Source organism: Diceros bicornis, chromosome 26 (assembly GCF_020826845.1).
Source record: "Diceros bicornis minor isolate mBicDic1 chromosome 26, mDicBic1.mat.cur, whole genome shotgun sequence".
Lineage (NCBI taxonomy): Eukaryota > Metazoa > Chordata > Mammalia > Perissodactyla > Rhinocerotidae > Diceros > Diceros bicornis.
The window spans coordinates 561,638-589,550 of record NC_080765.1 but is presented as its reverse complement, the minus strand read 5'-3'; the positions used below and the strand labels follow the sequence as shown (position 1 = coordinate 589,550).

General features: G+C 46.4%; 1 protein-coding gene across 16 annotated transcripts in view; it reads left to right on the top strand.

The window, feature by feature from the left end:
- The window catches only part of LOC131422056 (ral guanine nucleotide dissociation stimulator-like), a 274,683-nt gene that overhangs the window by 225,102 nt on the left and 21,668 nt on the right, over positions 1–27,913 (top strand). For 7 of the 16 annotated variants that reach the window (XM_058568926.1, XM_058568925.1, XM_058568922.1 and 4 more), the window contains 2 exons: positions 18,852–18,923; positions 20,008–20,435. In XM_058568926.1, the coding sequence (XP_058424909.1) occupies positions 18,852–18,923; positions 20,008–20,241 (306 nt within the window). In that variant the 3' untranslated portion in view covers positions 20,242–20,435. The other 9 variants (XR_009224012.1, XR_009224014.1, XM_058568918.1 and 6 more) reach the window with 8 other exon arrangements.

Sequence of the window (27,913 nt, the reverse complement as noted above, 5' to 3'; positions counted from 1 at the left end):
GGAGTCTTTTGGATTTTTCTACATACGACATGATATCATCTTCAAACAGAGACCATTTTACTTATTTCTTTCCAATTTAGATGCCTTTTATTTATTTATTTATTTTTATTGCCTCATGGTTCTGGCTTGAACTTTCAATACTGTGTTGAATAGAAGTGGTGCAAGTGAGCATCCTTGCCTTGTTCCTGATCTTAGAGGAAAAGCTTTCAGTCTTCCATCATTCAGTAATATGTTTGCTGTGTGTTTTTCATATATGGCTTATGTTATGTTGAGGCACTTTCCTTCTATTCCTAGTTTGTTGAGTGTTTTATCATGAAAGGGCGTTGAATTTTGCCAATTGGTTTTCTGCATCAATTGAGTTGGTCATTTTTTTCCCCTTCATTTTCTGGATGTGGCTTATTACATTGATCGATTTTTGTATACCAGGAATAAATTTCACTTGGTGGTAGTGTATAACTCTTTTAATATGCTATTGAATTCATTTTTAATTGGCTAGTATTTTGTTGAGGATTTTTGCATCTATGTTCATCAGGGATAATGGTCTGTAATTTTATTTTCTTTTAGTGTCCTTGTCTAGTGTTGGTATCAGGGTAATGCTGGCCTCGTAAAGTGAGCTTGGAAGTGTTCCCTCTTTTTCAATATTTGACAGAGTGTAAGAAATCTTGTTTTTAATACTTCTTTAAATGTTTTGGTAGAATTCACCAGTGCAGTCATCTGGTCCTGGGTTTTACTTTGTTGAGAGATTTTTTTTTTAGATTTCTTTAAATATTAGTGACATATAACATATGTAAGTTTTAGGTGTTCAAGATGGTGATTTGTGAAAGGATTACCACAATACCCTGAGTTAACACCTCCATTCCCTCACATAATTAACTTGTTTTTTCTAGTGATCACTTTCAAGATCTACTCTCTTAACAAATTTCAAGTCTATAATATAGTATTGTTAATTATGATCACCATGCTGTACATTAGATCCCCAAAACTTGTTCATTTTACAGCTAGAAATTTGTGCAATTTGACTCACATCTCCCCATTTCCCCTAACCCCGGGACCCTGGGAAACCCATTCTTGTCTCTATTCCTTTGAGTTGGGCTTTTTTCGATTTCACATATGAGTGAGAATATATAGTATTTGTCTTTCTCCGTCTGACTTATATCACTTAGCGCAATGCCTCAAGGTCCATCCATGGTATCTCAAAATGCAGGATTTCATTCTCCTGCATGGCTGAATAATATCCCATTATATATTACATGTATACATATATCTCACATTTTCTTTATCTATTTATCCATTGAGGGACACCTGGATTGTGTCCATGTTCTCTGTTTGTGAATAATGTTGAAATGAACATGGGGGTGCAGATATCTCTTCAGAATAGTGACTTCATTTCCTTTGGATATACAAGCAGAAGTGGAATTGCTCATTTATATATATTTCTATTTTTATTTTTTTGAGAAAATTCCATATTTTTTCCATAGTGACTGTAGCAATTTACATTCATACCATCAGTGCACAGGGTTCTCTCTTCTATACAGCCTCGCCAACACTTGTTGTCTGTTGTCTCTTTGAGAATAACCATTCTAGCAGGTGTGAGGTGATATCTCATTGTAGTTTTGATTTCATTTCCCTGATGATGAGTGATTACGAGCATCTTTTCATGTACCTGTTGACCATTTTTATGTCTTCTTTGGAAAAGTATCTATTCAGGTCCTTTGACCATTTTCATATTGTTTTGTTGGTTTCTTTGCTGTTGAGTTGTAAGAGTTTCTTATATACTGTGGATATTAACCCCTTTAGTTTGCCGATTTTTTCATTTGCTATGCAGAAGCTTTTTAGATTGATGTCATCCCACTTGTTAAGTTTTGCATTTGTTGCTTGCACTTTTGATATTATATCCAAAAAACTCGATGTCAAGACCAGTTTCATGGGGCTTTTTTCTCTATATTTTCTTCTAGTTGTTTTATATTTGGTGTCTTACCTTTAAGTCTTTAATTCAATTTGGGATCATTTTTAGAGTGGTGTAAAATAGGGGTCCAATTTCAGTTTTCTGCATGTGGTTATCCAGTTTTCCCAACAGCATTTGTTGTAGAAACTATCCATTCCCCATGGAGTCTTCTTAGCTGACTTGTCAACTGTTAGCAAACTGTATGTGTGTGGTTTTATTTCTGGGTCCTTGATTCTGTTCTATTGGTCTAGGTGTCTCATTTTATACCTGTATCATACTGTTTTTATTACTATAGATTTGTAATAAAATTTGAAATCAGAAATTGTGATGCCTTCAGCTTTTTCTTTCTCGGGGTTCCTTTGGTTATTGGAGGTCTTTTGTGGATCCACATGAATATTAGGATTATCTGTTCTATTTCTCTGAAAAATGCCATGGGAATTTTAATAGGAATTGCAGAGAATCTTGAGATGGCATTGAATAGCATGAACATTTTAACAATACTAATTCTTCTGATCCATGAGCATAAGATATCTTTTCATTTCTTTGTGTCTTTGATTTCTTTCCTCTGTGTCTTATAGTTGTTAGTTTCTAGATCTTTCACCTTCTTGGTTAAATTTATTCATGAGTATTTTACTATTTTTGATGGCATTGTAAATAGGATTTTTTTCTTTATATCATTTTTTTTAATAATTTTTATTTATTTATTTGTTCCCCCAAAGCCCCAGTAGATAGTTGTATGTCATAGCTCCACGTCCTTCTAGTTGCTGTATGTGGGACTCGGCCTCAGCATGGCCGGAGACGTGGTGCGTCAGTGCGCGCCCAGGATCCGAACCCCGGCCGCCAGCAGTGGAGCTCGCACACTTTACCGCTAAGCCACGGGGCCGGCCCTTTATATCATTTTTAAATAGTTCATTGTTAGTGTAGAGAAAGGCAAGAGATTTCTATATGTTGATTTTGTCTCCTGCAGCTTGAGTGAATTTGTTTATTAGTCCTAACAGTTTGGGGAGGAGTCTTTAAGTATTTCTCTACATAAAATCATATCTGCAAACAGAGACCACTTTGTTTCTTCATTTCCAATTTAGATGCTTTATATTTCTTTCTCTGGCCAAATGTCTCTGGTTAAGACTTGCAGCAGTATGTTGAAGAGTGGTGTTGAGACTGGGCTCCCTTGTCTTGTTCTTTGTCTTAGCAAGAAAGCTTTCAACCTTTCACTGTTCAATATGATGTTAGCTGTGGGTTTGTCATGTAAACCTTTTATTATGTTTAGGTATGTTCCTTCTGTAACCCTTTCTTGAGAGTTTTTATCATGAAGGGGCGTTGAATTTGTCAAACTGCTTTTTCTGATTTGAGAGATTATTTTAGGATTTTTATCTTTCATTCTATCAATGTGGTGCATCACATTCATTGATTTGCATCATGTTGAACTTGATCATGTTGTTTGATCCTTTTTTTGAGTTTAGATAGTTTTGTTACAATGTGTCTTGGAGAAGAATGTTTTAGTTTGAAATTTTAGGGTGACTGATCGGCTTCAGGACCTTGGATGTCTACATCTCTCCCCAGATTTGGGAAGGTGTCAGCTGCTACTTTTTTAAGTCAACTTTCTTTTCCTTTCTCCCTGTCTTCTCCTCTGGTATTTTAATAATGCTTATCTATTTCTTTTCAAGGTATCCCATAATTCACACTGCCTTTCCCCAATCTTATCTGTTCCTTTTTTTTCTTTTTGCTCCTTTGACTCGATGATTTCAGATGACACATCTTCTAGTGCACTAATTATTTCTTGTACATGGTTGAATCTGATTTAGAAGGTCTCTATGGAATTCTTCAGTTCAGTCATTGTGTTCTTCAACTCTAGGATTTCTGTTTATTTTTCCTTAACGATTTCTGTTTCTATGTTGAACTTCTCACTTGTTCATGCACTATTTCCTTATTTTATTTAGTAGTCTATCTTTGTTTCCTTAGAGTTTTATGAATTTCTCAAAGAGCATTGTTCTGAAGTCTTTGTCACATAGTTCCTATATCTCCATTTCTTTGTCGGTCATTGGAGTTTTATTCTTTTTCTTTGGTGGTGTCATGGATCTTTGATTATTCATGATCCTTGTGACCTTCCATTGGTGTCTGCAAATTTGAGGAAGTAGGCATTTCTTCCACTTATTACAGACTGGCTTTAGTAAACCAAAGCCTTCACATTCAGCCCATCTAGGGGTCCTGGGTAGGCCATCTGGTGGTGTCCAGGGGCAGGCTTGTTGCTGGAGTCCTTGAGCAGCCTGGTACTGGGGTGAGTGGAAAGCTTGGGTCCACGGTATTGTGTCTGGCCCTGGGCACAGCTGGGACCCTGAGTTCACGAGTAACCCCACTGGACCCTGGTTTGGCAGGTCCTCATTGAGAGCCTGTGACCACAGGAGTCATCCAGGGCCATGAGAGTTGGCCAGAGCTGGGATGATCTGAGAGTCTTGGCTCACGGGAGCCTGCCAGAAGCCTGTGCCATGAGAGACAGTTTGTGCTGGTGTGGGCCAGAAGTCTGGATTCCTGGTAGCCTGGGGCCACAGGAGCTACCTGAGATTGCAGGAGCCAGCAGGCGCTGGGTCAAGATGGAAGACTGGGTTCATGGGAACCTGCCAGTGCCTGGTGCCATGGGAGCTGCCTGGGGCCGCCTGAGTCAGCAAGCACCTGGGTGGGCTGGGGGCTTGGTTCTGCAGAAGCCTGTCAGAAGCCTGGTTCCATGAGAGCTGTCTATGGCTGCTGGAACTGGCAGGTGGTGTGCTAAGCCACGGGCCTGAGTTCCTAGTAGCCCCCGGGGAGCCTGGAGCCATGGAATCTACCTGGGGTAGATCTCTTAGAACTCAATTATAAAAAACAAAGAAGTTTGAAATGAAACTTCATTCAAAGAAATTTGAAATGAAACCATTTTCATTGGTTACCCAATGAAAATGGGTAACTAGCTGCAATGGACATGTCTCCAGGTGAAACACAGATGGCCAATAAGCACTAGATAGATGCTCAGTATCATAAATCATTAAGAAAATGCAAATTCAAAGCATAGTGTGATACTATTTCACACTCAAAATGAAGGCTATACTCCACATAATGGAAAGTAACAAGTGTTAGTAAAGATATGGAGAATGGGAAACCCACATACATTACTGGTGGGAAAGTAATTTGATGCATCCACTGCAGAAAACAGTTTGCCATTTTTAAAAATCTTAAACCTAGAATTACCATGGACCAGGAGAGTCACAAGGTTGGTATGTCCAAAAGACCATTGGAAACATATGTTCAAAGAAAAACTTTTCCATGGATATTCAAAGCAACATTATTCACAGTGGTCCAAAAGTGGAACAAACCCAAATTTCTATCCAGTTATGACTGCATAAACCAAATGTGCCCTATTCATAATATAGGACATTATGGAGCCATAAAAAGGAATAAGCTACTGCTACATGCTCGGCCATGGATGAACCTTGAAACATGTGTGCTCACTGAAGTCGTCCACAAAGGCCACAGATAGCATGATGCCGTTTGAATGAACTGTCCAGAATAGGCAAATCAATAGGGAGAGAAAACAGATGAGTTGTTTTCATGGGCTTGGGTTAGGAGAAAATAGTGTGAATGAGTATGGGTTTGTTTGGGGGTGTTGAAAATGTTCTGGAATTAGTTAGTGGTGATAACCACACGACATAATCATTGTACTAAATGGCACTGAACTGTATACTTTAAATGCTTACAACAGTGTATTCTGTGTTAAGTAGATTCTCCATAAAAATTTTGAATTTTTTAAATTAATCAGGGTATTGATTAATTTTAATTTAGTTAATTTAAAGTTGGTTGGGATAGTTAATAAGGGTAATTAATAGAGTTATTAGGGATAGGGCACATTGTAGCCAAGAGAGTAAATATCCGATGATGGCTATAGTAACAGATCCTAAAATTGTACAAGCAACAGTCTAAAATCCAGTCTGTTTCCATTGTCGCCAACTTGGAAAGACCAGCCATGAAAATAGGTCAGTGATCTCGGGGGCCTTGGGTATCTTTTAAAAGATTTAGGTAACATTACGCAATATTTTAACCTCTTGGGCCATCTGGTGGAGGTAGGTTTGAACTTGTGTGTTGATGTACATTCAGCAAGTGGTTCTAAGAAAGGCAAAAACCCCTCCTTCGTTGGTTGGTATAGACAATCTAGGGCCAGGCCATTCTCTAAAACCATTTAGGCAAGAGACTCATGAGACTGTTCCACAAGGGCTAGGATAGGGTCTTATGGAGTTGTTGTCGATGTTGGGTTAAGGTTTTTGATACTTCTTGGTTGCCTCAGTTACCTGATTTTGCGTGGGTAGGGCCACCGCACCTGTGTCCAGTCCAGTCAGTCAGTCCTAGTAGAACTGAACACCCAGTCCTATAGGACTGACAGTGTCTCTATGGGTTGGTGGTAGCCAGTCAGGGCAGGAACCTCAGGGGACCTGCAACCTGAGGGAAGCAGGCTGAGATAGAAACAATGATGTATTGCAGAATATAGCTTGGAGAAAACTGCTCAGAGGGCTGGGGAAGAGAGAGCCTCACTGTGTGAGAGCCTTGTGATATCAGCCTACAGTAAAACCCAAAAGTGGATGTTCCTGGTGTGAAATATTCATTACGGCCTTTGGAAGTAAAACCAGTAATTTGCACCCATTCACTAGTTACCTATGCTATATGATTTCAGGGGGTATGGTTAAAGTGTTTGTCGGCCAAGATCTGTTTGGGCCTGAGCACAAAATCACCAAGGTGGTCTCGAAGGCTACCCCAAAATGACTCCTCAAGGAGCAGTTGGGGCAGAAAGTGGGTGGAGCATTTTGAAGGAAGCCTGGGGCAAAGATGTTGTGCGATTGAGTTGGGTAAAACTGAGTGTCTCCGCAGGGTAAGCCCTTCAGCTGGGGTACAATAGGTGATTGGAGGCCAAGTGACAGACCCTGCGGCTCCTGATTCCCAGTGCACGGGCAGGCCTCTCAGCCCATTGGACATAAATGGTGGTGGTGTTTGTGAAGCATCTTGATGGCAGTGTGGAAAGTATAGGCGACGTGTGGTGGGAGACGTCATGATAGTGTCGGGAGGAGCTGTGTGTGAGATTACGGTGTTGAAGGGGAAGGACTGGAGGCAGGTGCAGTGGGTGTGTGACCAACAATGGTCAGTGAAGGGACAGCCGGGGGGTAACTGGGGAAAGCAGGGACCAGCAGAAGTCATGTGTTTAAAACAAGACACCAGACCCAAATGGAGCCGCTTAGGCTATGCCTCACATAAACAAGTCGAGACTTAATTAGACTTTTGGCCCAGGAATAGAATCTTAAACCAGTCAATCAGGAATCACCTCATGCGCAGCAGGTAGGTCATCTTCCTGATAGAACCCTGCCATCCTCTAAAGGAAAGTAACCTTGCAGTAACCAACCCGCTTTTTTATCTAGTGTAACTTCCTTGTTCTTGCTCCCTTCTGCCTATAAATTCCTTCATTTTGTAGAACTCCTTGGAGGTCCTTTCTCTCTGCTAGACTGGATGCTGCCTGATTCATGAACTGTTGAATAAAGCCAATAAGATGTTTAAAATTTACTGAATTTTATTTTGTTTTGTACCAGTTTGGTGGCAGCAGTGGGATCCAAAGGAGACGCCTGATGGCTTCGAGGATGAGAAACAGTCATTGGTACCAGCAAAACCTTTGAGTTCTCCATCTTTTTCACTGTTTCTGAGGGCTGTGGGTAAGTTTCTCTTGGATCTGAGATCCACTCTGTTTGCCTTGACCTCCTGATCTACCTGGCTTTCCAGTCCAGGGTCAGTGGGTCAGTCTAGACTGACAGGATGCTCTAAGAGAGCATCAGTCTTAGCACTTGGTTAGTCAGCAGTGCCAGGCAAAGGCTTAGTGGTTCAGCTTGAGCTGCCAGATGGTTCTGCCAGGAACCCGAGTCCCTGGCCCTTAGTTAGTCCACAGTCCCCGTTTGTTGGGGTCTGCTGGGTGAGTCTGCAGTCTCCATGTGTTAGGGTCTGCTGCTTCAGTCCGTGGTTCTTGCTAATGGAGAGGAGTGGAAGAAATGTGTGCTCCATGCACATCCAATCTTTGAAAACTTCCTGCGTGCATTTTACATGCATTTTGACCTCTGTTGACTGTTGATGGGTTCTAAGGAAATGGTGAAGGCACAGTGAGGAGGAACTGTGGGTTTCTTCACGACTACCTCGAGGAGGGCCCCCCCCCCACCTGAACAGCCATCCGGCACTATTAGAAATGAAAGACATCCGATCACCGTGGATTGGAACACTACTTATTGTGACGGTGTCAACATTATCCAAAGAGATCAACAAATGCAGTGCAGTCCTTATCAAAATCCCAAGGGCATTTTGTGCTGAAATAGAAAAAAACCCATCCTAAGATTCTTATGGAATCTCAAATAAGCCCAGATACCAAAAATAATCTTGAAAGGAGATACTAAGTTGGAGGACTGATTCTTCCTGATTGAAAACTTACTATAAATCTACAGTATCAAAACAGCATTGTCATGGCATAAAGACAGCCATATTGAGCAATGGAAACAGAATTGAGAGCCCAGAAATTAACCCTCACCCATGTGATCAAATGATGTTTGACAAGGGTGCCAAGATTATTAAATGGGGAAAAGTCTTTTCAACAAGTTGTGCTGGAAATAGTGGATATCTACATGCAAAGGAATCAACTTGGACATTTACCTAACACTGTATACATAACTTGATTCCCAGTGAATCAAATACCTAAGTGTAAGAGCTAATGCTATAATACCCTTAGAAGAAAACATAAGGCAAAACTTGACAAGATAGGATTTGGTAATGATTTCATGGTTCTGACACCCAAGAGCAGCCAATAAAATAGGAAAATACATATGCTGGACTTCATGGATATTAAAAAGTTTTGTGCCTCAAAAGCCATTATCAACAGAGTAAAAGCACAACCCATAGGATGGGCGACCATATTTGCAAACCATGTATCTGACAAAGGCTTAATATCCAGAATAGTTAGAGAACTCCTAAATTCAACAACAAAAAACAAACAACTCAAATCAAATTTGAACAAAGTATATGAGTAGACATTTGCTCAAAGAAGATATGCAAATAACCAATAAGCATATGAAAAGATGCTCATCATCAGTAATCATTAGGGAAATGCAAATCAGATACACAGTGAGAGACCACCTCACATTCATTAGGATGGCATCTATCAAAAAGAAAAAAAAAAGAAGAAGAAAAAGAATAGAACCACTGTTGGCCAAGATGTGGAGAAGTTGGAACCCTTGTGTATTGTGGTGGGAATATATAGTTGCTGTAGAAATCAGTATAACAATTCCTAAAAAAAATTAAAAATATAATTATATAGGACCCAGCAATTCCTATTCTGGGTGTATACCCCACCAAGGAGTTGAAAGCATGTTCTCAAAGACATATTTCAACACTCATGTTCATGGCATCATTATTCATAATAGCTAAAACATGGAAGCCACACAAGTATTGTAATCAAGGAAGGGCTTACAGCCCAATGCACCCATTAGCCAAACAGGATACCCGCTCTTGTAGAAGGGGAAAAAGCTTTATTACGAGGTTGGCCAGCAAAGAGACGAAGGTTAAATCTTTCTCCCCAATGGGCTGTTGAAAAGGGCTTGAAAAGGGCAAAGGAGCGGGTGCAGTAAGTTTGGGAGCAGTCCTAGGCATTTTGTGCAAGCACAGATTTTCATGTTCTGTCACACATCCCACGTTCAAAAGATGGTGTCCTTAACATGATTGGCAGGGGAGTTCTTGGTCCCCCAGTTCATCCTCCAGTCACTTATTTTGTGCAAGCACAGATTTTCATGTTCTGTCACACATCCCACGTTCAAAAGACGGTGTCCTTAACATGATTGGCAGGGGAGTTCTTGGTCCCCCAGTTCATCCTCCAGTCACTTATGCAGTTGCAGTTTGAGTCTTGCAAGCCGTCTTGTTGTCTCATTGGTTCAAAGTAGTTGAAACTTGCTTAAGGAAGAGAAATGGAGTTTCTGAAAAGCAACTCTCGGCCCAAGATTAAATCCTTAGTAAATATCATATGGGATATGGCTTAAAAAAGTAGTCTCCAGGGTACTGTTGAGAAAAATCTGGCTGGGGCCCCATTTTATTTTGGGCTTGGTTGTGGGCCTTGCTATGGTATCTGTCCAGGGATGTATGGATGAGCAAAATGTGCTATATACATACAATGGTATATTATTCATCCTTGAAAAATGAAGGAAAGTCTAATATACGGCACACCATGGATGAACCTTCAAGATATTACTCTAAATGAAATAAGCTAGTCACAAAAATACAACCTTGTGTGATTTCCCTTCTAGAGCTTCCTGAAATCACCAGATTCAGAGAGACAGAAAGTAGAATGGTGTTTGCCAGTGGGTGGGAGGAGGGGGAATGGGGGATTATTCATGAATGGGTATAGAGTTTCAGTTTTGTAAAATGAGAAGTGTTCTGAAGATGGATCGTGGTGATGATTGCACAGCAATATTAATGTCTTCAATACACTTCAATACACATTAAAACATACTTAATGTATCTATGGGGCCTGATGACTTGTCCTGGCCGAGCACATGCTTGTGCTGTTGCACATCTTACCCCTCACTGTGCAGTTGGGAAACTGGCCTAGAAAGAGGCAGGTACTGTCCCAGACCACAGGAGGTCGTCAGAGTCCTGAAGACTAGAGAGAGCTCCAGCTTACTTGGCCAAGGCTCCACCTCTTCCCTCAGGTTTCCTTTGGCAATGAGTGGCTTTAAGATCCTAGAGGATTGCTGCGCACCCTTTTCCATATGGGGTCATTTTCCTCTCCTCATCATCACACCTGCACAGGCACACTCCGTCACACTTGACTTCTCATATGGAGAACACTGAGGTGCAGTCAAGAAAGAGCTGACACCGGGGATGTGACAAGAGGCAGGAGGGAGAGAGGTTGGAGGCAGCTCTCCCACGGGGCAGTAGCATCCGTTCTCCTAGATTCGTGCACAGGGGCCCAGAGATGGGAAGAGGAATCCCTAAGGTTCCTAGGTGTCTACCTGTTCCAGATCCATCCCTGGCCCAGCCTGGGGATCACAGGACTGGGGTCCTGCAGTCCACCTCTGTGGGCACCCAAAACTGTGATGAGCCCATCCTCCCTTTGTGTAGGCATTGGGAACAGGAGAGAAGATCTCAGTGAGGGTCCTCCTGTATAAAGTGGAGTGCATCCAGCGAGTGACTCCAAGTGTTCCATGCACTCACTACATGTCTGTTGGACTAGGTTCTCTGTTGATGACCTGCTGTGCTCTGAAACCCTGAGAAAATGATTTCCAGCCCCTGGAGATCCTTTAGAACTGACGAGGCTAGGGGGCTTGGGTGGATGAGAACTGAGGATAAGGAAGAAGATGCCAGAGCACTGGACACCAAGTCCAGAGTCCAGGGAGAAGACTAATCCTTGTTGGACCCTTGCGGTCCTCATCTGGAAGTAGGGGAAATCATTGTCATGGCTGCAGTTAGGATGCCTTAGGAGTGAAGAGGACACCTGGTGGGGAAAAGCAAGAGAGGTGCACGGTAGGCTCCCGAGATTCCTCCCACTCCCTCGAAGCTGACAGGTCCTGCTGCTTTACCCCTGGGACCCTGGAGAGCATCTGCCTTGAGGACACCTGAAGAAAGATTCCTTTCTGTTTGGAGTTCCGGCCTGGGCAGCAGTGCTAGTTCTGGCCACGAGGGGGCGGGCAGCCTCTTGTGTCAGTGGTGGCCAGTGAGTTTTTGCTTTTATTTTTTTTCAGTTGTATTGAGGTATACTTGATATACAGCACTAAGTTAACATTGCTGTGTGGTATATTTGAAACTTGCTAAGAGAGTAGATCCTAAAAAGTCTCATCATCAGGAAACAATCTTTTTTTCTGTTTGGTGATTGATGTTAACTAAACTTATTTTGGTAACCATTACATAATATATATATATATCAAGTCATTCTGCTGTAATCCTGGAATTTACTTGGTGTCCACTGAACTATTCTTGAGCTCCTGGAGCAGCGAAGAGTCAACCAGAGGTCTTTCTGGCTGTCCCCCTGCCTCAGAAACAACTTGTACCTCCTATTACTAGTGTTCATCTCCACAATGAAAGTTGGTCAAAAGCAGGGGGCGGGGTGCAAGATCTACCCATATACTCATTCAGCAGCTGTGTCCTGAGCACTCACCCTGTGCCAGGTGCCCTGGTGGGCTGAAGTGCAGGATGAAAATGACCAAGTGGTCCCTGCCTGCCGGGAGCTCACAGTCTAGAGGGGAAATGGACAAAAGCAAAGACATGAGAAAGAAAAGAGCAAGTGCTGTAGAGAAACACATCAGGGGGCTGTGAGGGAGGGCTGGGCGTCACTGGGTAGGAGGGTCTGAAAGACCTCTCTAGGGTGACATTTTCTGGGACCGGAATGACAAGAGGGAGTCAGCCTTGCACAAGTCTGGGAGCAGTGTGTCAGGGAGATGGCACCACTGGTCCTGAGTCTCACAGGCAGAAGTGAGTTTGGCCAGAGGAGGTTAGAAAGGTGGCCAATGCAACTGGAGGGAGGCTGGGAGAAGAGAACAGGAGCTAGGGTGGAAGGTAGGGCCAGGGCCTGGTAGGCTGTGTTCGTTACCTTTCCCTCTCTGACTTCATTGCCCCTAACCTTGCATTTCAAAACAACAAATGTTGACAATCTCACAATTTGTGTGGATCAGCAATCAGGCATGTTTTAGCTGGGTGCCTCTGTCTCAGTGAGTTTAACAGATTGGGGCTGTGGCCTCAACTGAGGCTCGACTAGGGGAGGACTGGCCCACAAGTTCACTCTCAGCCTTCAGAATTCATTTTGTATTGAGAGCCTGAGTTCCTTTCTGTCTGTTGGCCCAGGCACTCCCTTGCTTCTCTCTTCAATGTGCCTCCACATTGGGCAGCCCCAATACACCGGTATTTGATTCCTCACTTCCAGGGATTTGACAGAGTGAGAGAGAGAGAGATGGCACATGAGAGAGGGAGTAAGAGGAAGTGAGAGACATTTTTAGTTAAAATTTAGACAAGACATCCCATCACTTTGGCTCTTATTATGTTCAGAAGCCAGTTACTAACCTCTTTGTGGTTCCACGGGGAAGTGTATAACATGGGTGGGGCTTACTGGGTACCACTGTGGAGGCTGCCCACCTCATAGGCCAAGATGAGGCACTTCGGTCTCATTCTCCATAAAACAGGAAACAATTGAATGGTTTTATGCCACAGATGGCAATATCTGAATTTCCATTAGTTGCAACCCCCTCATGGTGTTGACCTGAAAATGAGGCCAAGTTGGAAGTGACTGTCCCAATATCACATTCTTGGAGCCCAGGCCTGTTTTGAGTGGTGTTCTGTACTACATCCCACCCCTCCTTGTTATTCTTCCATCTCTAAGTTTGTGCCTTAGGTACATGTGACACCAGCCCACAGGGGTAATAGATATTATCTCATATACACCGGGTGATGTCCCTAGGAAGTAGATTCTAGCTTGATTCCCATGGTGCAGGTTTAGAGACTGGGGAGGACCTGAGAGGCACAGGGACTATCCCAGGATGAAGAAATAGTAAGGAAAAGGAGGTCTGCATTCATCTCTGTCTCCTCAAAACTAGGTCCCTAGTTAGGTTTCCAGGGACCTGTGGGTAGGGCTATGTGGTCTCATTGTGTACAGTTCAAGAGATGACGTGGGGTCATAGACCTCAACAGATCTTAGAACTCTGGTAACCAGGCACCCACATTGCCCCATCCACCTCACTTGATTGGAGACAGTCAACAGGCAAAGATGTTTTGTTGTTGTTTCCCAACTTTTGGAGGATCTGGGCTCAAAAAATCCCAGAAAGAGAATCTTTTTGGTAGTTGGCGATGTTGGCTCAGCCTTAATTCTTGACGCCTCTGGGCATCTGGCAGGAGGCTGTGAAAGGTAACACGGGGCAGCCCAGGGGAGGCTAGTGCAGGCCAGGGCACAGCTGTGATCCCACCTGATCAGCCCCACACCCCTTGCCCCTCTTTGTGTGTGTGTGTGTGTGTGCATGTGTCTGTGAGGAGGAGAGAAGGCAGGACATAAGGGGCGGGTCATTCCTGAGCAGGTGCTGGTTGTTAGGTGTCGGAAACCTAACAGCTAGGTCATGTTCATACTTCAGGCCATGCCTGGCAGCATGAGAAGGTGAGCACCTCTACTCATATTGTTACCGAGCACTAGAGGATTCATCTCCTTCCCTCCCTGACCAGAGTTCTTTGCAGAGATGCCCCTCTGTGCCTGAACTGAGGAACAGATATTCTCTTGGTGGTTGGCCCCAGTGGCAGTGTGCAGGCAGCCCCTGATTTCTTCTGGCCCAGTTCCCAGGCAGTCTTTGCAGAACTCCACTCATTAGGTTGTCGAGTAACTGCCCAATGGTTTCAACTCCACAAACTCACTAGACAAGGGGCAGGTACATGAGGTCACCCACACTTTCCAGTGCTGCTCTGAGATGAGAGCAGGAGCAGAGGGTCTCCACACTCAGGAGCTTGAGATGATGAGGTTGGACTAGAACTAGGGAGGGACCAGACTCAGGCTGTCCCTTTTTGAAGCTAAAGGGGATGTACATGAATGTCACCTTGCCTGGCTAGGAGATGAGCTGCCGTGACCCTCTTACCCTTGTCCGGTGTGAGCTTCTGGAGGCCACTGAGGCAGAGCCAGATGGTAAGGGGGACTGCAGGCTGGGTATTCCTGGAAGGGAGTGGGATCTTTCTTGTGTTTAGAAGGTCACATGGAAAGTCAGCTATGTGGGTGAATCTTTGTTTTTATCCCACTCCAATCTCTCTCTTTTTCCTTCCTTCCCTCTCCCCGCGTTATTCCCCCCCCCTGGTGGAGGTAGAGCTGGCTCCAGCTCCGTTGACACCACCCCCTCTAGCACTGGAGCCAGTGTCCCCTCCACCAGCAGTGTTGGAGGTGGAGCAAGGGCCAACATGGGCTCCAGCAGGAGTAGGAGCTGCTTAGCTAGAGTCACCTGGACCATCATTTCTAGTGAGAAGTCCATCTCCACCTGTGGCTCTTAAGGAGCGTGAGAAGCTTAATCTCATGGCCTTCCCTCCTAAGCTGGTGGTGGAGCAGTTTACCATGATGGATGCGGTGAGCAGCTGGGCTTTCAGGGTGGTGTGGGGCAGGCCTTCCCTCTGCTATCGTTGCCCCAGACCTGATCCAGACTCCTATGATCTGGGCCCAAATCCAGGCTCCACCCTTTACCAATCATAAGACCTGGGCAACTTTCTGAACACCCAAGCCTTTGCTGTCCACCTGCAGACCGTGGAGGTGGACGTTAAGAGGACCTGTTGCACAGAGTGACTGTGCCAACTCCATGAGGTAGAAGAGATGGAAAGCTGGGTGGGCCCTGGCCCATCTGTGCAGGGAAGGGCTCACTGTGTACAGCCTGGACCCTGGTGGCCCAACCGTCTGCTCAGGAGTCTCAACAGCCTCAGGACTTATTAGACGCCTGATGTGTACTCCACTACAAGGGAGACAGACAAGGCCTGTGGGTGTAGCTGCCACGCGGGGATGTGCATCAGAATGTGGAGTGGGACCAGAGGGGGGATCAGGGTATTGGAAGATGCCCCCTTGGGATGAGCCTAGTTGAGCCACCATCTGGAGCTTGGAGTTAGCCAGCACGGGCTGGGTTCAAATGCCCCTCTCCCTTCCCTGCCAGTATTGGGTCCTGGGTCATCCTGTGCTGGGTGTCCTCAGTGGACAGAGAAGAAAAGCCAGGGACTGTCACAAGGCTCAGGCCACATCCTGAGCTTTCTGAGCTCCAGCTCTAAACTGTGACTCCTGTGTGGGACTTTGGGGGCTGTAGGCACAGACCTGGGGTGTGGCAGGGCTCGGTGACACTCCCCCTGTTCTCCAGGAGCTCTTCCAGAAGGTGGTGTCCTCTCCGTGTCTGGGCTCCACCTGGGGCAAGAGGAACAAGCCCGGCAATGAGCACCAGACACCCAACGTCCAGGCCACCGTCGACCACGTCAGAAGGGTGGCCAGCTTCGTCATCATCCCCTGCCTCGGGGACCCGAGCAAGACAGCCCAGGACAGGGTGAGGGTGGTGGAGCGCTGGATCCAGGTGGCCCAGGTATGCTGTGGGAGGCCCAGTGGAGCCCCTCTCTGAAGCCTTGGGAACTGCCTCTCCACATTTATCAGCTCCCAGGATTGCAGTGTGTGGTCTAAGCCCCTGCACAGTCCCTAGGACCTTCCTGCCAGGGGCCCGCTGACTTTAACTCCAGGTCCCAGTGAGAGGATGCTCACTTCCTACCTGGCTCCTTCCCTGGGTTGAGCTAAAATCCTGCTCCCTGTGAGTGTTACTCTTTGGGTCCTAAATGTGCCCTTCTGGGACTCCCTGAGCATCTGTCTCATCCAGGAGGGGAGATTTAAATAGAAGGGGACTGAAGCTAGAGCAAGCTGGGCTCCAGCGCCCCACCTCACAGCTCATTCTCTTCCCTTCCCCAGGAGTTCGAGATCCTGAAGAACTTCTTCTCGTCCTGCACTGTCAACTCTGCTCTGCAGAAAACCTTCACAAGCCACCTGAAGAACACACGGGGGAAGTTTCCCGGTGGGTAGGCCTCTCTCCATAGGAGGACCAGGGTGGATGGGGGATCTCTTGTATGTCTGCCATTGGCCCCTCAGTCAGCTGGGAACTCCTGGGAGGCAGCAAATGCTGGGGACAGGGCCTGGGCCTCGGCAGGGGGTCTCTAAACCTTCCGGGGTCCTTAATGCACCAGTTCTGCTTTAGGACTCGGCTTCCCTAAGTGTCAGGTACTAAGTTGAGCCAAATTGGAGATTTTCAAGTGTTTATAGCAACAGAACCCCATGCCCAGTTGAAACTCAAAGCAGTCAAAACAGAGCTGTTCTGTAGAACTGGGGAGTGGAGACCCCAGTGACCAACAGGAGAGCCCCCTCCCAGTACCATGAGACCTTAGCGCTCAGAGGAGCCCAGTGAGAACACTCCTTCAGGCAGTTTGAATCTCTTGGGTTTGCAAAGAAAAGGGATTTGCATTCAGACCCCTCACATTATTCCTAAATTTATCCCTCGTTCTTTCCCCTCCCCTGAGAGAGAGCTCTGAAAATCTTAAGGAACTCAATAGTCAAGACAAGTCCTTGAGCAGAGAACTGATGATCAAGGTAGAGTGGAGGCTGGGGGTCTGGAAAGAGAGGAAGGGTGCGGAGGAGGGGCACTGGGCAGGCTGTGGTTTTGATAGTTTCTCCCTTGAACTTTCTCTGAAACATTCCCGTCTATCTCATCCAGATTAACAAGCAGAGGGATCTGTTCTGCCCATGGGCAGGTGGGGTGCCATTTGTGGGCGGGAGGCCCTGGTCATGAGACACAATGGTGTTGGCTGGGCTGTTCCAGGAGGAGTTGCCGAGCTGGCGCCATCAACAGGTCTCTGGCTTCCATGTATGTCCATCCTGCTGGATGTAGCTTCTTCCAGGCTGTTGGGTGGTTGGGGTGGGTTTAGCCCTCAGCCTAAACCTATCCTCAGGAAGCCAGGACCCTGCTGCTCCTTCTATCTTCACCACATCTCCAAGGGGCTGCATCCTGCCTGCCCCAGGGATGTGCGTGGCAGAGGATTCCCATGGCCCAGGTGGAAAAACAGGCTGCTCATCCTCAGGTGAGAGATGTGTGTGCATTCTGGGACTCCCCACTGGACCCCTAGAGCAGTCACTTCACTTGAATCAACCACAGGAGTCTAACCTGAGTGCCTGGTTGGCAATGACATATGCCCCCGGTGGCTTATGAGAAGCGTCTAGGCAACTGATGGATTCTTAGTGGATCCTGCTGAAAGGACCTTAGGAGCTTCATGTAAACGGGGAATCAAAATGTCCTGTCATCCCCTTCTCTGTTGATCAGAGGTGGCACCTTGGAGGTCCAGTTCTTGAGTGGATAAAGAAAGAGTTCAGGGGCCGTCCCTGTGGCGCAAGCGGTTAAGTGCGCGCACTCCGCTGCGGCGGCTCAGGGTTCGCCGGTTCGGATCCCGGGTGCGCACCGACGCACCGCTTGTCGACCTATGATGTGGCAACGTCCCATATAAAGTGGAGGAAGATGGGCATGGATGTTAGCCCAGGGCCAGTCTTCCTCAGCAAAAAAAGAGGAGGATTGGCAGATGTTAGCACAAGGCTGATCTCCTCACAAAAAAAAAAAAAAGGATTCAGTGCAGGGGAATGTCCTGAGGCGTTCCTTGGGGAGGAGAAGGCTTTGGCTTGGCCTCTGGCCCAGCCTGGGGCCCAGACACTCCACGGGACTGGGGCAGGCAGGAGCCACTCAACCAGACTCCCAAGACACCCCGTCCTCTCCATCCATGACTCAGCCCAGGACCAAGCTTTGAGAGCTCAAGGGACAGGACTCTTGTCAGTGGTGGGGCTGGGGGTTAGGCAAGGATGTTGGAACAGGGCCTCTGACTGAGAGGGGCAAGCGGCCTCTCTTCTGTGGGCCCCTGAGCAACACACTGCCTATGTTTGGGTCTCTGTCTCCTCATCAGGGAAATGGAGGGATGGTGATTGTGTGGTGCAGGCCTCACAGGGTGGTGTTGAGGTAAGAGGGAGGAAAGGAATGTGGGAGCTTTCTGCCTACTCCACCTGGAGGGGTGAGGGCCAGAACAATGATGACAGTCTTGTGACACTGAGTCCTCATGAGAACCTGTGTGGTAGCCGGAGTTCTCACACTTTCCAGATGAGGAAACAGGCTCAAGGAGGCCAGGCCACAAGCCCAAGCTCACACCCAGAGTGAGAGTTGGAGCTGGGCTTGTTCTGGAATCACAAGACCTTGGAGGATGGAATGACATTGGTACCAGTTGACTCAAGTCAGATGTCCAGTGTCGGAGGCCAGTGGTGCTGGAGAGAAATGGGGTGAGGGGAGTATGGCCTCACTGACACTGTCCTCGACCCTGGCAGGAGGGGCCCTCCACGTTTGCTCCCCCAGAGAGCAACCCCCAGAGAGTGCAGGAGAAGCAGCAGCAGCGGCAGGTTAGTGTGCCTGTGGGGGAGGGGCTCTGTGCTCCCAGCTGGAGGCCTGAAATCAAAAGATGAGGGCCCTTCATCTTGGTGCCACAGTGTCTGAATCCCCCAGTAGAAGTGACCAAGAGGAGGGCCTGGAAGAGCTGGTGCAGGATGAGTGTGTCTTGGGGAGGGCAAGGGACTGCACACCCTGTGATTTGCCAGAAGCCGGCCCTGGGAGGTGAGGAGGAGGAGTGTGGTGTTCTTGGGGTGTGAAGGGAGTAGGAATTGACGGGAGGCTGCTGAGGGTCCTAGGCTGCTCCTCGTGGGAACCCTGGGGTGGGCCAGGTGGCTGAGTGTGGGGACTTTTCAGGAGAGGGTCTACATGGGGTCGACTTGAGAGCAAAGGTTCATCCCACCCACACCCCGATGTCACAAGGTGTTGTCCCCTATCTTGGAACTCTGCTCAGTGACCTGCTGATGCTGCACCTGGTGATGGGTGACTATTTCGAGGTGGGTGCACCTGAGGTCTAGGCAGGAAGGACCAGGATTCTGAGCCTTGGGATGCGGGAGCCCCCGAACTGAGCTCTGAGTTCTCAGCACTTGGCACATCTCCTCTCATGAAAGCCTTGCAGCCACCGCTGGCAGCTGGGGCATCAGGCCTATTTTAGCGATGAGTGAACAGAGTTTCTGCCAGAGAAACCCATTCCAGTTACCCAGGCTGGGGAAGCTCAGAGTTGCCTGATGGCAGAGCTGCGTGAGGTTTTATCTGAGCTGGACTCAGCCTGTAACTCCCATGTTGCCCATGAAGGGAGAAAGAAGTCGGCCCCCCCCAAGTCAGGAAGCACATAAGTGCCTGAGCAGTCCCCTCTGCCTGAAGCCTCAGCCTCCAAGTCTGTCATCAGAGAGAGTTGTGCTGCCAGGTCCCTCAGTTACACCCCCATGTCCTCCTCCTCTGGAGCCCAGAGGCAAGCCTAGGTCCAAGTCCTGTTTTCTCTGCATGCCTGGCCCCCTCTGGGGATCTGGCAGTAGTGCAACATGAGAAGGGGTGGGCATAGGGAGCTAGTCAGGCTAGGGGTCTTTGTCTGATGTACTCTGGCTGTCTACCTTCCAGGGGAATGGGATCAACCTTGAGAAGAGTACTGAGGAGCAGCTGTGGCACTCCCTGCAGGGGAGAGGAAGGAGGTGGAAATCAGAGACCTTCTGGGCAGAACAGTCCTTGGCTTCACCCGCTGTATCTTACATTGAGTGGAAGAGTTTGATACCAGAGAAGTGGGAGACCCATCCAATTGGCGGGTGGGTTGAGGGGAGGATGGCATCAAGGAAATCTTCCTGGAGGAGGGGCTGATTATTCCCATTCTGAGAACTGGTAGATCCTGGATGGAACTGGAGGGAAGGATGGTTTCCAGGACTGGTCCCCTGCCCCACTCCTCACCTCCAACAAGACCCCTGCAGCATCCCCCACCCAGGCCCTGTCTGCATCCTCTCCTTCCCTCTGGTCCCAGGAATACCGAGTCATGAGGGAGATCCTGCTGCTCCAGGAGGCTGCAAAGAATTACAAGCTAGAGCCCGAGGGAGCCATTTGGGGCCTCGTTCCAGGACATGGAGTTGCTCAACGAGAATGAGAGGTGAGGCCGGGCAGGAGTTGGGTGAGGGCAGGGGTGGACTCTCCCTGTTGGCCAGTCCAGAGAGCCTGTCTCCATGGTGCCCCACTCATCCCCCGGCCTGATTACATGGTGATCTCTGGGACACCCAGACTCCAGCTGCTGGGCAGGCAGTGGGGGGACCCCTGAGGTGTGGTTCCTGGTAGGCTCACAGGTGCCTCTCTGTCCTGTAGCTACACCTTGTCCTGCCAGCCAGAGCGCTAGACCTAGTTGGCCTGCAGAGTACGCAAGGCCAAGAAGAACCGGCCATCATCAAGGTCAGGGGTGAGTGAGTGTCTGGGCCGGGGTGACTGACTCCTAGGGGTTCAGTAAGGCTTTGGGCTAAGCGTGGCCTTGGGGAGTCGGATAGCTGGCACTGGGATCCCAGCTCCACTATTGACCAGTCCTGTGACTGGGGTGACTCTCTTCAGCTTCCTGAGACTCCGTTTCCCCCTCTGTGAAATAGGTAATACTAAATGATCGCTCACGTGGCAGGGACAAATGGGGTACTGGTGGCTGACAGCACTGAGCACAGGGTCTGGAGCACCCAGTGCAGTGGGGACATGGTGGGGGGCCATGATTCTGAGGGAGGCCACGCAAGATAACCCGACTCTTCTACTCAGCCCCCAGGCCCCAACCCCGAACCCCATACCAGTGGCCGATCACAGCCCCATCCTCAGCAGCGGGGACACAGCTGGGATGCTTGCGATGCACAGGGTCAGCTCCTCCCATTTGATGGGAAGGGGAGCATTGTAAGCTGATTCCTGGGGTCCCCTGAAGCCCAAGAGAGAAGGGATGACCCCATCCCAGCTCCCTGACATCTCTACCTCAGCACCTACTCACCCATTGGGGAGAGACAGTGGTTATTTGTTGTAAATAATAAATGACATATTTGAATATTATATTAAAGTCCTGTTCCCTTTACAGCTTGGGAGTTGTGGTGTGGTTCTGTCGCTTTCTGTAGGCATGTGAGTGAGACACAGAATCTCACATTTCTCCTTGAATCAAGAACTCTTCTGGGCCGGCCCCGTGGCTTAGTGTTTAAGTGCGCACGCTCCGCTGCTGCCGGCCTGGGTTCGGATCCCGGGCGCACACCGATGCACCGCTTCTCCGGCCATGCTGAGGCCACGTCCCACATACAGCAACTAGAAGGATATGCAACTATGACATACAACTATCTACTGGGGCTTTGGGGGAAAAAAATAAATAAATAAAATTATAAAAAAAAAAAAAGAAGTCTTCTGAGTCATCAACTTATTGTATGTTGGAGAAGGGAGAAAGGCCAGCCCCCTTTTTGGCTAGTGACATCACTCCCAATTCCCCCTAACTCCGAGAACAAGTTCATTTCAGTATCATTCAGCCGCTCCAGGGGCGGACACGGTCCCCGGCCCGTTCTCCTGGGATTTAAAGGTTAATGGTACTTTCACAGGCAAAGCAACAACCACTGAAATGTGGATGTCTTTAAAACAGCACTACCCAGGACCAGGTCGTGCCATAGGCAGGGGGTGCCTTTCTACATTCTGGAGGAAGAAGGAATGTTTTCTGCTTCTCCTGTTGAGGTTTCTTTTGACCAAATTTTAGGAACTTGTAGTTTTCTAGTTCAATCTCTGGAATTGCATCAGCTGTAAGTGGGGAAAACAATGTAAAAAGATCAAAACATGCATGTGGAGAGGACAAGGCCCGCAAAGGTGATTTGCAAATGGACTAAAGGCAGACAGGACTTTCCCTCCTGAGACCCCTCTAGTGCCTCCATGTTCACCACTGACCTAGAATTGAATCCTGCTGGGATCCTTGTCCAGGACTGTGAAATCTGTTTCCTGCTGTTTTGTATCCAATGGGAAAGATCTGTGACGCAGCTTTAAGTCTACCACTGGGCCTCATTCCATAAACACGACCGACCGCTCTCTGTGAACCAGGATTTCCAGCACAACTGCCTTCCTTATGCCATTCACTTTAGGACAGAAATTCCCTAGAAGGCCCCCAGCCTCCTCCCTGGCTTGGCCTGATGGATCCCGGGTGAGCTCTGCTTTACCAGGATAAGGGACCATAATCCTGGCCAGTGAGTGACCCCACACTGTCCCTTGCTGTCCAGGTGACATCTGAGGCCGTGTCATTCTGAGGTCCATGGTCTTAGACAGTCCTCCAGTTTACATACTCAGTGTTGATGTTGCCAACTTGTCCAAATGGGGCAATTTGGCCCGAACCATTAAAGTGTGTCACCCTTGGGTGGTTGTGTTTTTTTCCCCTGTCTTGCGCTGTGGTTACATTACAACCACCTGATGGGTTGTGAACCCTGTTTGGAGCTTTGAAAGATGAGGCATGACAGGGGTGTGGGGTGGTCCAGCAGGAAATGCCACGGAACAGATGATCCATGGTCGTGCATGAACACAGACTTAGCAATTAAAATACTGAAATGCTTCCCATCTGGTGGTGAATAGACACTGCTCTGACCTCACACCGAGAACCCACCCCGTGACCAGGAGCTTTCAAGGGGTTACCAAGTGGCATTTTGAACCTCATCCCTTGGAAACACCCTGTAAGACAAGAGCCAGATGAATCGCTTGGCACTTGTGAGTTATCGCCTCCTTTCTGATGGCTGCAAGTGTCACCCAGACACACAGGCTGGACTCTGCCAGGGAAGCCTTCTCAGGACAGGCAGAAGCTGAGGATGAATCCTGGTTCCCGGCATCCCAGGCCCTTCCTGACAGGGCACAGCCACCCAGGAAAGTGGTTTGGTAATGGAAAGACTATGAAGGCAATACTTCCCCTCCAAAGAGAAAGAGAAGTACCAATAGTGAAAGCTTGATTCCTCAAATAGTCAATTAAATCTCAACAAGCAGTGAGTTCTTGTCAGATTACTGATGCCGAAAAATGGTCTCTTGATAATAGCATAATCCCCCAGCTGCCATGTCCATCTTCATGAATCAAATTTCCAACACATATGGATCTAAAAAACTGAGGGAAATCTGGTATTTCCTTAGATGCAACTCTGAAGTAGCATGCAAGAAGGAACACAAAAATGGAGACCTAGAAGTAAATATCTAATTTGAGAACATAGACATCGAAGTGCTTTGGAAATAATATTTTGGAATCTATTGGAATATTACACAAAAAGAATAATCCACTTTAAGTAGGTTTTACTGTGACTGTATGGGGAAAAACTGAATCATCCTGTGACGTTGATAACTCGCTGCTGACTTGAAAGTACAAATAAATAAAGTACATAGTAAAGGAAAATGAGAGAACAGCATGAAAAAGGAAGATCTTTCTCTCCTCACCTGCAACTCAACCTCTCACCTCAGAAAGAAACCACTGTCTATATTTTCTATTTCACGCAGCAGAGTTTAATAAAAGAAACGTATTGTTATATTTCAAAGTTTCAAGAGCTCAAAGCACAAAAACATTTGGGATGCTACCAAGAGACCTCACTGAGGTGCCTGCTCCATTTCATCTGCTGTCAAGACGGCCTTCTTGGCCCCTCACTTTCTCTGCCTCACTAGCAAGTCTGTCCGCCATCAGTGCTATCACCAGTCTCTCTCCTGTGCTCTTCACTGCCCTTTCCTCCTTCCTGATACCTTCCTCAGTCGCCAGAAATTGTTGGCAGTGGAGCTGTGGAATGCCCAGATCAGCTCCTGGAATCATCCCTGCCAAATCTGAAGACCGGCAGGAGTGGGCATGGGACCTGGAGTGCAGACCACCTGCGAGCACACCTGGCAGGGATTCACCTGTGTGACTAGGTGCTAGGTTTTGCAACCCTTTGGCAAGCTTGAAAGGAGTTACCAGTTGTCCTGCATTGCTGCAGGCCTGGAGTCCTTGCAGTCTCTCTGGCCAGCAGACCTGGTGGGGCTGGTCCAAGGTGTCCTCCCAGAGACCCTTCATTGCCAGGATGGGATGGAATTCTAGTACCCAGCCTCTTGAATATGTCACTGGACATCCTTATAGGGATGGAGATGTTTAAACCAGGCTTTGGTTTGGACTGGATCCCACAGTTATGCTGCTTCCTCTGTGAAGACGTGGCTATCATCCTTCTTTTCCTCTTACCCTACAAAAGTAAATCATGAAATTGAGACAAATGATAAAGGAAGCCTGCCTTTTTAGGACAATTATCCTGGCTGTTTTGTACTTCCACCCTCCCTCTATCCTCTGGGAATAGATCTGACCTGTGTCCCGGGATGTCATCAGGCAGATTTGCATCAAGAACAGAAAGCTCAAGGTCAAAACTCAAGGCTACTCCAGATCATTTCTCCTCCCCCATCCTGTTAACACCCCCTCCTTGTTTGAGTGTGTTTCTATTCTTTTCTTGTCCTTGTCACTCTCAACCTCATAAGTCCTGGCACTCTCTCTCAGGACAGTCGGTCCCCAGTCCTTTACTAAATCCCAAATCCTACCATTTCTGTGTTTTCTGATTACTCATTTGCTTAATCCATTGACCACTTGGTGTTCATAGAAGTTAAATCAATAGTGATATTATCAACCACCCCCTGTTAACGACTTACTCCCATATCCCAGATGTTCACATAATCCAAATGGTTATGTTCAAAAGTAAATAATTCAGAAAACATATTCACCCACCACAAATTCCTGATCTCTAATATTTTTATTCAAACACTCATACAGTAGATACCTGTGCCTCATGATCAGAAGTAGTGCCAGATCACCGATCCTCACCTTAATTTCCTCCTACACCTATCAATCCTGAATTCCACGGACTATGATCTCAATAATTTCCTTGGAATAATAAAAAATTCCTTACCACTCATTTATGTTGTAAACCTCCAAACCCAGAAGATCCCAATTATCTGCCATGCCGCAGCTACTGCTGGTCTTATAACAAGCTGAAGAAAAAGCATGAAACATGATCTTTTGGTACCACTGTAAATACAAAACCATCTGTATCAACTGGGAAGCATCCATAATGCCTGGAAATCTTGTTCTCTTTTTTCGTGTTGGCTCAATAACAAGACGATAAATCAATTTAAAAAATGGGCAAAGGACCAGAGTAGACTTTTCCTAATGAAGACATACAAGTGGCCAACAGGTGTATGAAAAGGTGTTCAGCATCACTAATCATCAGGGAATGCAAATCAAAACCACAATGAGCTATCACTTCACACCTGTTAAGACTGCGATTATCAAAAAAACTAAAGATGGCAAATGTTTTTGAGAATGTGGAGAAAAGGAACCCTTGTGGGAATGTAAACTAGTAAAACCATTATGGAAAACAGTATGGAGCTTACTCCAAAAATGAAAACTAGCATATGATCCAGCAATCCCACTTCTGGTATATGCCCACAGGATTGAACTCAGGGTCTCAAAGAAATACCTGCACTCTAATGTTCATTGTAGCTAATTCACGATAGCCAAGATATGGAAGTAACCTAAATGTCACTGACGGATGAATGGATAAAGAAATGGAATATTAGTCAACCTTGAAAAAAGAAGGAGTTCCTGCCATTTTTGACAACATGGATGGACCTAGAAGACGTTATGCTAAGTGAAATAAGGCAGACAGACAAAGGCAAATACTCATTTATATGTGGAATCTTAAATAGTCAAACTTATACAAGCAGAGGTTAGAATGGTGGTTGCCAGGGGTTAAGGGGATGGAGAAATGGGGAGCTGATGATCAAAGGATACAGAGTTTCAGTAATCAAGATAAATAAGTTCTGGAGATCTAGGATATGGCATAGTGCTTACAGCTAACGAGACTGTATTGCGTACATCACATTTGCTAATAGTGTAGATACTAAGAGTTCTTACTACACAATAATAGTAATAAAGGAGGTGAGAGAAAACTTTGGGAGGTGATGGATATGTTTGTGGCCTTGATGGTGGTGACAGTCTCAAGGGTGTATACTTATGTCCAAATTCATCAAGTTGTATATGGAAAAGTATGACATCATCATTGATTCTTCTGCACCTTGAAGTACGCCGTGTCCTCATCACAAGAGAAAAAAATTTGTAACTATGTATGGGGACATATGTTAACTGGACTTATTGTGGTGATCATTTCAACATTTATACAAACACTGAATTATTGTGTTGTACCGCTGAAACTAATTTAATGTTGTATGTTAACTTTACCTCAATAAAAAAAAAAAAACAACAGAAAAAACCATTTTAATATTGTAAATGAGTTCAGTGAATCCCTGAAACTGCCTCATTCCCATATGAGAGTTACAGGAAGCAGAGAGGATGAAGTAAGATGGAAGAAAGTTGTACAAAACACTATTCAAATCAAAATCATTTAAGTTGATATCAACTCCTTGTGGCAAAGTTCTGTGAGCACCGATCTTCTTTCACATTTTTCCTGGAAAAGCATACCTTCAGATCCAACCCATAATAGTTTCCTCATTTGCTCTAATAAGAAAATTTTAACTTAATAAATAAAACCAAAAGCAACCCTTATGTATGAATAAAGTTAGTGAACTTTACAGAGAAAAAAGCATATTTGGACAATCTCAATAAAGGTAACAGAAGAACGGAATGATGATGAAGTCTCATTCAAGCTTACCTTTGAAAGCCAGTAAAACCAGGTTATCTTTTCAAGAATGTGTGTAGAGCTGACAACCTTGGAAATAGAAATAGTGGCCTCCTCTGGAGCAAAAGGCAGGCTTGCTTACTCCCCAGTATAATAAAAATAACACCCTTCCCCAAACCAAAGGTCAGCAGATTTCCTGCCTCTTATTGAAGATTTGAGTTCCTTAAGCTCTGAGTTCTTGCAACCCTCTGCATGTCTCCTGACCCACTGTGTATCATCCTGCAGGAAGTGGGATTTAGTGAACCAGTGCAAATGTTGATACTCTGACCACTGCCATTGCTGTGTCATTAAGTCCTGTGTCTCTGACCCATGGGTCTCGTATCTTTTGCCAGCATCTGTAAGACCATGGTAGCTAACTTATTCGTTTGCAGGTAAGGTAAAATATCAGACCATTGACAGTTCCAGACAAGCCCTTAAAGTAGCTAGTAGTCTTAGGAACAGAGAGCTATCCAGAACAATATGCATGGATGGTCTTCATTGAAGACTTCATACAACCAAAACTTTAATAAGTCTCTCTGACCTCTTTTATTTCTACCTCAATTAGAAGGAGAGGCACCAAGCTTTATAGACCTAGGGCTTGTGCAAGCCACCTGGAGACCTAGTGACCAGAAACTTCCCATGGGGAGCAAAGACAGATGGGCATATTTCCAAAATGGACCCATATGCCTCCCGATCATCCAAAAGACAGTACATTATCTTAATTTATGATGATTTGATTCATTAAAATCTTGTGATGGGCCAAAGATACACTTCTAAGAGGAATGAGGCACATGGCAGTTGTAAGCAGATTAACACATTTGGTGAATATCAAACTCTGAATTAACTTTAGTGTTCTA